The following is an 11,041-nucleotide window of genomic DNA, read 5'->3' on the forward strand; positions in this document are numbered from 1 at the left end:
CTTGACGATCGCAGCGATACCAGATATGTGTATGTTAATTTGTTGTTTGTACCTGTAGTACAGCCCAGAAACAATAGTGTGCATTTTGTTTTTTGTTTACACAGACTGACACTAATACTATTAAAAAAAATAATAATAATAATAATAATCCTGACCTTTGACCCTGACCTTTTGACCTTGACATTTGACCCTGACCTTGACCCAAACACGTACCCTGGCACTGAACTAGATCAAACCTTGGTCTAGGTATTCCCTCTTTATTTTTAATATTTATCTTTTTTTTTCTTTTTAACAAAATTTTTTTCCCCCTCTATGCCAGGAGTTAGAGAGATACAATGTATCTCTCTCCTCCATTCATAGAGAGAAAAAAATATATATATATAAACAAGGGGGCTGGGCTGTACAGTGACTGATCACTGTGATAGCCAATCAGAGGCTATCACAGCGATCATGTGACCCGGAATCGGGATTCTTGGTCCCTATCGTTAAAACGGGACCCGAGGCGCTCAGTGACACCCCAGTCTTTGTGATGGGAGTGCGCCGTGTGGCGCACTCCCAGCACATATAAGACAGGTACACAAATATGTGGACCCACGGAAAAAAGCCCAGTTCTGTGAGGCCGCATATTTATATGATGTCGGAGTCAAGGGGTTAAAGTGCTGAATTCATAAAGCTCGTCCAAAAGTTCAGAAAGAAGGGGGTGGAGAGCTGAAGTTACACACTGCAGAGCTCAGTGAGAAGTCTGAGACCTGACTGGAGGAAAGAGACAACCGCACAGGAACAGAGCTGAGGCTGTCAATCTACTGGAGGTCCCTCCCCGACACCATTTTTCACTTGGTGTCAGGAAAACTTGTCAGAATTGATTCATGCGAATAGCAGAGGAAGGAGGCAGCAAAGAAAATGACACTCAGTGCTCTGGACTGAGACAGGTACACACTACAGTGGGATAAGTTTTGTTCATATTTCATGCATGAGGTTTACAGCCACTTTAACGACGCCCCGAACGCAGGTTGCAAACACAGTGGTATAGCCCATGGTCCAGCCCATTTACGGGCCAAGAGCCTCATGTAGGAAGTGTGTGAAGACTGCAGAAGAGTGGAATTTGACTGAAACAATCAAATTGATAAACAAATGGATAGCCACGGCTTTCCTCAAGATTGCCAAAATGCCACAGAGATCAGATCCAGAGTCAATCAGCTTGGACAGAAAAATATTGATCTCTTCTCTTTAGATCAGATTAAGACTGGCCATAGACAGATCAAAATTCAGCCTGTTTAGTAGGAACCCACCAATGTTCAATCCATCTATGGGCAGGCTGGTTGTAATGAAGTCAATCCAGCAATTGACCTCAGTACAACCAGCCTGTTGGGTTTTTCTTGTGCTATCACTGCTAGCAGATCATTGCATTCAGATGGCAGGGAAACCTTCTGCTGTAGGAACACAATAGTGCAGCGGGAGGGATTCCCCCACCAACATTGAGAATTCAAGCAATTTTGTTTCCTCCAACCCATGGCTGAAGGAAAGAAAACTGCATATTCTATGGCTTGCGTAAGAGATTGCATGTAAAAATGCAGACCTGATCATTTACTTGAAATCTTATATTCCAACTATTGATTGAAACCCGCCTCCTGGAGTGATTTATATTGATTGAATGGGTTAATGATTATCGATCAACCATTCCCAATGGAAATTGATCATTTAGCGATGCATGTTTGGCCACCATTAGATTGAGTGGAGGGAATGTAGCTACCCTAGGACAGGAAGAGTGGCAGAATCAACAGGATCAAAAGGTCTACAAGCAGGACAGTAGATAAGTGGTTAACACTACCACTGAGCAGCACTAGGGTCACCGGCTCAAATCCCAACCGAGGCCCTACTTCCATGGACTTTGCATGTTCTCCCTGTGCCTGCATGGGTTTCCTCCTATACTCCAAAGACATGCTTGGTAGGTTAACTGGCTCCTGTGTACATTTTTCCGACTTGTACGCATGCGAGTTAGGGAATTTAGACTGTAAGCTCCTAGAGGGCAGGAACTGATGTGAATGTACAATATATGTGCTATGTACACCTCGCCGGCCACTTTATTAGGTACACCTGTTCAATTGTTTGGGAACACAAATTGCTAATCAGCCAATCACATGGCAACAACTCAATGCATTTAGGCATCTTGACTTGGTGAAGACGACTGGCTGAAGTTCAAACCAAGCAATAGACTGGGGAAGAAAGTGACCTTGAACGTGGCATGGTTGTTGGTGCTAGACCAGCTGGTTTGAGTATTTCAAAAACTGCTGAACTACTGGGTTTCATCTCTAGGGTTTGCAGAGAATGGTGCGAAAAACGAGAAAATATCCAGTGAGCAGCAGCTGTTTGGACAAAAATGTCTTGTTGATATCAGAGGAGGATGGGGCAGACTGGTTTGAGATAGAAGAAAGGCAACAGTAACTCATGTCAATATGGACCAAAATCTCTGGAGGAATGTTTCCAACACCTTGTGGAATCTATTTCTCAAAGAATTAAGGCAGCTCTGAAGGAAAATGAGGGTCCAACCCGGCGCCTACAAGGTGTATCTAATAAAGTGGCCGGTAAGTGTAAGTACCTGTAATAAAAATACAAAAGAAAACTACATTTGGACACCACATCTAAGGACTGATATGCTGCAACTAATTGATTTTGTTTAGATATGCGTCTAACATTTTTTATTCAATATCTTATTATAACTCAGAGCTAGGAACCTGATGCAAGTCCTAGCAATTCACATAACCAAGTGCACCTCCAGGGAGCAGAAGATCTTTTAGCAGTTGGAAGTTTGCCAACAGCTGTCAAAGGCCAAAATTGAACTCAATGCTGAAACTTCTCCCGAAAAAAAAAGTTCTACCTGTTGCATTCACATCAGGTCCCTTTCAATGAGCGGCAGATACGATTTCACGTTTTCTATTAACGCTTTACAGAATAAGTGTAACAGTAGAGAAGCAGTCTATGGAGATTGGATCCCAGCCTGGCCTGATCCCCTACAAAAATTTCTTTGCAACAAAAGAAAGGCAATAGCCAGTATCGGTGAGAGAGACAGGCCTATGGGGGATGGGACTAGAACAATCAGAGTGAGAGCTGGGTGTGACAAGGAGTGTATAGAAGGGACGGTGACCTCCGCTCTCATATACAATAACCTCCCCCTGGTGATACTGGCCAGACTACCCCCTCCCCCAATCTAATTATTATTACTCAGACATTCTCAGAATTCCAGAACACCACAAAACACTTTCATAAACAGGACAGATGGTACAACGAGGGCAGGGAGGTAAACATATCCAAGAATGAGACTGTCCAGGGACGCATTTGGGTCAATTAAAAGTGAACGTAAAAGTTTTGGGCCTGTCCTAACCAAATTTAAGTATACCACATTCTGATTACTTAACATTTTTATTGATTACTATTGGTTGCTGCAGTTTGCACTTTTCATTGAGTCTCTACATTATCAAAGTGATAATCGTATTACCCTAGGGCAGGGATTCTCAACCTTCCTAATGCCGCGACCCTTTAATACAGTTCCTCATGTTGTGGTGACCCCAACCATAACATTATTTATAATTCATGAAGTGTCATTTTACCTCCAATACTGCTGATTTCAACTCAGTAGCTGCTTTTAACAGAGTAGCTGCTTTCAACACAGCAGCTGCTTTCTACACAGTAGCTGCTCTTTACACATCGGAAATATGTGTTTTCCGATGGTCTTAGGCGACCCCTGTGAAAGGGTCGTTCGAACCCCAAAGGGCTCGCGACCCACAGGTTGAGAACCACTGCTCTAGGGCAAGGTTTCTTAACCAGGGTTCCATTGAACCGTAGGGTTCCTCCAGAGGTTGGTAGGGGTTCCTTGTTCAATAAGCAATCTCTGCCTCTCAGATAAATTCCCACTGACACCACTGATCTTTTCTAGAAGGGGGTAATTCTTCCCAATGACTAGAAGTGTAAGGAACATTCTTCCTATTGGCCATCACACTAATATATGGGGAGTTGTAGATACAGTAATTTTAGAAGGTGTACCCTGAGACAGGAAAGTTCTTTCAAGGGTTCCTCTGTGTTGAAAGGGTAGAGAAAGGCTGCCCTAGGGGCTTGTTCGCACCAGACGCAGTAGGACTGTGTTGGGCGCCTATTCCCACACAGTCTACCGCAATACCAGGCAAAACTGTGGGCAGCACAGTGGCTAAATGGTTAGCACTTTCACCAGGCAGTACTAGGGTCATTGGTTCAAATCCCAACCATGGCACCACCTGCCTGGAGTTTGCATGTTCTCCGTGTGCCTGTGTGGATTTCCTCTAGGTATTCCAGTTTCCTCCCACACTCCAAAGACATGCTGGTAGTTTAATTGGCTCCTGTCTAAATTGTCCCTAGTATGTGTATGTATGAATGTGAGTTAGGGACCTTAGATTGTACACCCCCTGAGGGTTAGGGACTGATGTGAATACACAATACATATGTAAAGCGCTGCGCAAATTGAGAGCACTGTATAAGTACCTAAAATAATAAATAAATGACTTGTCTCCTACTTGGCCAGTTGACAACACTAGCTGGGAAAAAAAAAAAAGTATGGCATGCAGTACTATTTTCAGCACTGTCCTGTACCACGTTGCGGTCAATAGAACTTAAAGTGGTTGCAAAGGCTGAAGGGTTTTTTTCCCCATGCATTCAAAACTTCTGCAAGCAGCTCCCCCAAATACTTACCGAAGCCTGATCTCGATCCAGCGATGTACACGAGAGCAGCGGATCTCTTGGCTCTCTCCTCATTGACTATAACACAGTAGTGGGAGCCATTGGGGAGGGGGGGATGTGGAGTAGTCGAGCCCCTTAGCAAGAGGCTTGTTCTGGGGGCACTCGGTGAGGGAACGTTGACAGGGGACCAAGAGGAGCACCAGGGCAGCTCTGTGCAAAACTATTGCACAGAGCAGGCAAGTATGACATGTTTATTATTTAAAAAATATAAAATCTGAACCTTGGCAATCATTTTAATGAAATGGCACGTTAATGAAATTGTCATCCCACTGCACACCTGTGGATGTGCTCTAATCCTGATCAGGAGTGGACGACCATTTGGAAACTCGGGCACTGCCCAAGAGCCTGGGGTCAGTAGGGGGCCCATGAGATGCCCCTGGTACCTTTTTCATAGACTTTTTTGAGTTTGGGCAAGGACACAGGGCCCCATGATCCCCTATTGCCCGGGGGCCCCATGAGTTGTCAGTCCGCCCCGATCCTGATGCTGGTGTGAACAAGCCCTAAAGCTAGGTTCACACTATGAATCGCACAGGAATGCGCAATCCCATTCCTGTGCAATTCACATGCAATTCAGTGCATTGCAATTTCGATTGGGCTGAAAAAGTACCACCTCGCACCAAACTAGTGCATTCACTTTTGGAAATGCACTGCAACTGCATCGCATGGCAATTTTGTAACATGTGTGCTGCCGGCAAATGCACTGCGTTTGGGTGTCGTTAACATTGCACTGACACCCATTGCAGATCTGTTTTAAACACGGCAAAGGAAACGCGCACAAATCTAGGGCAGCACAGTGGCTAAATGGTTAGCATTTTCTCCTGGCAGTACTAGGATCATCAGTTCAAATCCCAACCACGGCACCACCTGCCTGGAGTTTGCATATTCTCACTGTGCCAGCATGGGTTTCCTCTGGGTGCTCCGGTTTCCACCCACACTCCAAAGACATGCTGGTAGGTTAATTGGCTCCTGTCTAAATTGGTCCTAGTAGGTTTATGTATGAATGTGAGTTAGAGACCTTAGATTGTACGCTCCTTGAGGGTTAGGGACTGATGTGAATGTACAATATATATGTAATGCGCTGCGTAAATTGACAGCAGTATATAAGTGCCTGAAATAAATAAGAATAGTGTGAAGCAGGGGCTAAAGGATTTCTCATCACATCCACTGAAGAAATCTGGAGCATCTCCAAAGTTTTCATTTTCAATCTATTGATTTATTCCCCCCAAAAAAACTTCCTGTTGCATTAGGAAAATGCAAATTTGCACCTGATTAGAGAAAAAAAAAGTCTGCTTGCTAATTCTTACAGTGAAAGCTTCAGGATTCTGAAATGATTCTATAGACAATTAGAGATCATTATTGCAGAGTGAATGGAGTCTTAGAATATAATTATTAATTTCCTATGTAGGTGATCTGGGTATGCTGAGCACGTTCTATGCTCCTCCCTGCAACTGAATCACTGGTAGTTTTCTGCAGAAAAAAAAAAAAAAGTTTTCATCCTGGTGGATAATAAAACTAAAATTCAAAGAGTAGCACTATGGGGCAAACTCAGGGGCAGACTGACCATTTGGAAACTCGGGCACTGCCCGAGGGCCAGGGGTCAGTAGGGGGCCCCATGAGATGCCCCTGGTACTTTTTTATAGGCTTTTTAAGAGTTTGGGCATGGACACAGGGGCCCCAGATTGCTCAGGGCCCCATAAATTGTCAGTCTGCCCCCGGGCAAACTCATCCCAACCAATCGGCTAGGAGTGAGCTATTGAAAGCTGAATTTGGATTGGTGGAAGGGGGTTACTCTTGTTACAAAGTTTATGAGCGCTCTTTGTTCTATTCAAAAGAAAACTCTGTTCATAACAGAGCAGAGCCCCTCCTTCTACCTGCCTATCCTGTCACCGGATTCCAGGCATTCAAGTTGAACAACTGTGCTGTACAAAGTCCAGAGTGTTCATTTATTATTTAAAATGTACATCCCAGGGTCCCCATCGAAAAATTAGATGGCCTTACTGTAAGGATATTCTTTTTAATCCAGGATTCCTGACCACCAGCCCTGGTTTAGGCTGGCCATACACTATACAATCCGATTGTGCAATCCTCTTCAGATCAACCAACTATGTAGTGTATGGACCTAAGGCTGGTCATATATTATACAATTTTCTTGAGATTTTTGGTTTAGATTTACCAAAAACCATATAATAGGAGGTCAAAACTAACAACGATTTCAATTGTATCCAATTAGCCAGGTTCTTGCACTACATAGTTGAAGGTAAATCTAAAGGAAATTGGACAAAAAATTGTATAGTGTATGGCCAGCCTAAGTGATTGGATAACAAGTGAATGGATCATTTAGGCTTGTCTTCATAGCTTGGGTAAACTTAAACAAGTATGTAGAGTGTATGGCCTCCCTCAACATGATCATAAACAGCCAACAAAACCCAAAACTACCAACTCAGTTTTCCTTTGGTCGACCAAACAGCTCTTCAAATATATACAATTCTTTCTAATAATTTAGTCATTCTTACACCTTAAACACATCAACATTCTCTGAATCCTGAGACTGATCTGATGCACTGCTGCAGAGATGGCCCATAGAGGCCAATACACAAGTTGGATCATAGACAAACCTTTTTCCTGGCTAACAATATTTAGTATAAACAAAACAACGCAACCCTAAACATAACAAACAAAATCAGTGATAGGCACTAGAAAAATAAAATAAATGTGTGTGTTTAACAATATTTAAACATACATAATACACCAGTCAACCCTGAACAGGATAGCAAGATGGCATTGAAAACAAGGATAAAGAATACAAACAGAAAAGAGCCCACTATTGTATCCAAAGCACTGATCTCTATAGATCATCAGACCGAATACAATGTAATAAAAAACGGTGTATACATAGCAAGTCCATATAAAAAGGACAAGCCAACACATACACCTAGTTAACCCTTAGGACATGCAAAGCAATTTAGAACTAGTTAAAAATAATTGTAATATATAAAAATATATCACATCTATAAAAATGTTCTATATTTAAAGGGCATACTGTTTATAGGGAAGGTTGGCGTGCTGTAGATTATTAAAAGGTTATGCAAGCAGGCAAGTAAATATAGGGTGAACAGGTAGGTCTATTAAAAGACAGGAGGAATAAATATTTATCAAGTAGGAAGTAGGCTTTTTAGGAGCTTTTTTTTTTTTTTGGGGGGGGGGGGGGGTGATAATCGACAGGCAAGTACAATAAGCCTACATAGACCCAAGGACACACAGTATACATATGCACTAATTATATATATATATAAAATTTTATATTACACACATACAGTATATACACATACACACACATGCAGTATATACACACATAGTATATACACATACATACAGTATATACACTTACACAAACACATGCAGTATATATACATACAGTATATACACATACACACATGCAGTATATACACACATACAGTATATACACACACATACATACAGTATATACACTTACACACACATGCAGTATATACACACATAGTATATACACATACATACAGTATATACACATACACACATACAGTATATACACACACATACATACAGTATATACACTTACACACACATGCAGTATATACACACATAGTATATATACATACATACAGTACATACACTTACACACATGCAGTATATACACACATAGTATATACACATACATACAGTATATACACATACACACAATGACCTGTAGCAGAGTAACAAAAGGCAACAAAACACATTCAATACCTTACATGTGCAACATTGTAGCACACAGCTGACAGATACATATAGACAGCAGAGAAGGACATTGGAGGGTAGAAGAGGCACACACAGAGAATGACTATGCATTGTACAGCAGGCATACAGGTAGTCTGTACAAGGAAGGACACAGGTCTAAAGCAGAGGCCATATTGTCGGGGCTGTGCACAGAGAAGTTTATGGATCTCTATGTCCTAGGTGTAACACAAAGACATCACCTGTACATGTCTAGATCTGTGCTGCCTTTGAAAACAACCATTAGCGCAGCGCAGGAACTGTCACTCACCTGTATAGAGGGGCCCCAGGAGGAGCAGGAAGAGAGGACACTGCATCCTGTAAGGGATGGATCCAGATGTCTCTTGGTTTAAGTCCTGGTGGCCTCTTGGCTCAAGCCCTAGATGTTTCTTGGCTAAGGCTATGGATGCCTCTTGGACCAAGCTCTAGATGGCTCAAGCTCTAGAGATCTCTTGGATCAGGCTCTAGATGTCGCCAGGATCAGGTTCTAGATATCTCCAGCTCTGGATGTCTTTTGGATCAGGCTCTAGATGTCTCAAGCTCTAGATGTCCCTTGGATCAGGCTCTGGATGTCTCAAGCTCTGGATGTCCCTTGGATCAGGCTCTGGATGTCTCAAGCTTTGGATGTCCCTTGGATCAGGCTCTGGATGTCTCAAGCTCTTGATGTCCCTTGGATCAGGCTCTGGATGTCCCTTGGATCAGGCTCTGGATGTCTCAAGCTCTAGATGTCCTTTGGATCAGGCTCTGGATGTCTCAAGCTCTGGGTGTCCCTTGGATCAGGCTCTGGGTGTCCCTTGGATCAGGCTCTGGGTGTCCCTTGGATCAGGCTCTGAGTGTCCCTTGGATCAGGCTCTGAGTGTCCCTTGGATCAGGCTCTGGGTGTCCCTTGGATCAGGCTCTGGGTGTCCCTTGGATCAGGCTCTGGGTGTCCCTTGGATCAGGCTCTGGATGTCCCTTACTTCAAGCACTGGACGTCTCTTAACTCAGGCTCTGGCTGTCTCTTACTTAAAGCTCTGGTAGTCTCTTGGATCAAGCTCTGGCTCGTAGTTGAAGCTCTGGCTGTCTCTTGTCCCAGGCTCTGGCTGTCTCTTGTCCCAGGCTCTGGCTGTCTCTTGTCCCAGGCTCTGGCTGTCTCCTGTCCCAGGCTCTGGCTGTCTCTTGTCCCAGGCTCTGGCTGTCTGTTGCTCCTCTCTCCCTCCTCCAGTGTGCAGTTCTTCCCTTGTACCAGGCTGGATCCTCCTGTTGGAAGTCTCAGCTCCCTCTGCCTCCTCCAGTATCACCCTTTTCTCTCTCCCAGCTCTGGTTTCACTCTTCTCCCAGCTGCTGACGTCATGTTTTACTATTATCATACCAAGCCCCGCCCGATTCACCTGTTCTTCCCAGGGATTAACCCTTTCCTCCCCCCCTCCCTGCACTCAGCTACCAGCAAAATCTAGGGCACCGCTTGATCTGACATGCGAGGAGAGGACAGCCAGATCTAATGAAGCCTGCTTGCTGGAATTACATGCAATATAATAATAACTGTTAGCATGCTGGAAAAAGAAAGGGGGAAGGGATACAGTGGCAGCATCTCATAGAGAAAGCAGCAACAGCAGCTGGGTGGGGGGAGTAAGGTTGGTGGTGGTGTGGGGAGGGGGGGGGGGGGGGTTATACATTCTTTCATTCTATTACATGATAAATTAGAACTTATTAGAGGAAGTAGGACCAGAAGTGGGTCTCCTATGACTTATTGATCAGTTGCAAAGTTGACACCAGTGTTCAATAAATCAGCTTTAATTCTATAAACTTAGGGTGAATGACCTTTCCTGATCCATCTGCTTATAATCTATTTGTCCATGGGTCTGTCTATCTGGTGATCTGAAATCCATACTCAAAAATAAATGATGACTAAAATGCATCCCAGAGGAGCCCCAGCAAGGTTTTTATTTACTTGGCGGTTACATTAAGCTGAAGATTTCTTTTTTTTAGGGATGAACTTTATCAGGCAAAGTGAGCAGAATAGAGAATCCCAGAGCAACCAATTAGAATCCATCTTCGCTGCTGTAAAAACTGAAATCTGATTTGAGGCTGTGGGTTGCTTTACTGTCTTTGCAATTTTTTATTTTTTGGCATTGCATGGAGGTTTAAAAGACAAAGGATAGTAATCCTTAGTAACCCACCAAAAATTGTTATTATTATTATTATACAGGACTTACATAGCGCCAACAGTTTGCGCAGCGCTTTACAATATAATCTTTCACAGAGCTAATATTTGGCTGCTAACAGTTACAGTACTTTGAGAAATCTGCACTAATTTAAGCACTGGTTTATTAAATTACTAAATTTACACATTTTTAACTTGCCAACTTTTTTATAGTTGCAGCACACCAATTTAATTACGTTGTCTATAAGGAAATTCATATAAAACTAGAAGATCTGGAATACTGAAAGACCAAATGGAATTCCAATTTTGTCTATATTTGATTATTCTGTTTTTAAAAAAAAT

General features: G+C 43.0%; 1 protein-coding gene across 2 annotated transcripts in view; it reads right to left on the reverse strand.

Annotated features, from left to right (window-relative positions):
- NECTIN2 (nectin cell adhesion molecule 2) overlaps positions 1–9,911 on the reverse strand; it is a 166,485-nt gene extending 156,574 nt beyond the window's left edge. Inside the window, exon 1 of one of the 2 annotated variants that reach the window (XM_089655204.1) lies at positions 8,828–9,911. In XM_089655204.1, the coding sequence (XP_089511330.1) occupies positions 8,828–8,873 (46 nt within the window). In that variant the 5' untranslated portion in view covers positions 8,874–9,911. The remainder of the gene's footprint in view (positions 1–8,827) is intronic. The other variant, XM_089655203.1, reaches the window with a different exon arrangement.
- Positions 9,912–11,041: the final 1,130 nt, after the last annotated feature.

This window comes from Staurois parvus, unplaced genomic scaffold (assembly GCF_062004578.1).
Source record: "Staurois parvus isolate SC_StPar_1 unplaced genomic scaffold, SC_StPar_1.0 ptg000827l, whole genome shotgun sequence".
Lineage (NCBI taxonomy): Eukaryota > Metazoa > Chordata > Amphibia > Anura > Ranidae > Staurois > Staurois parvus.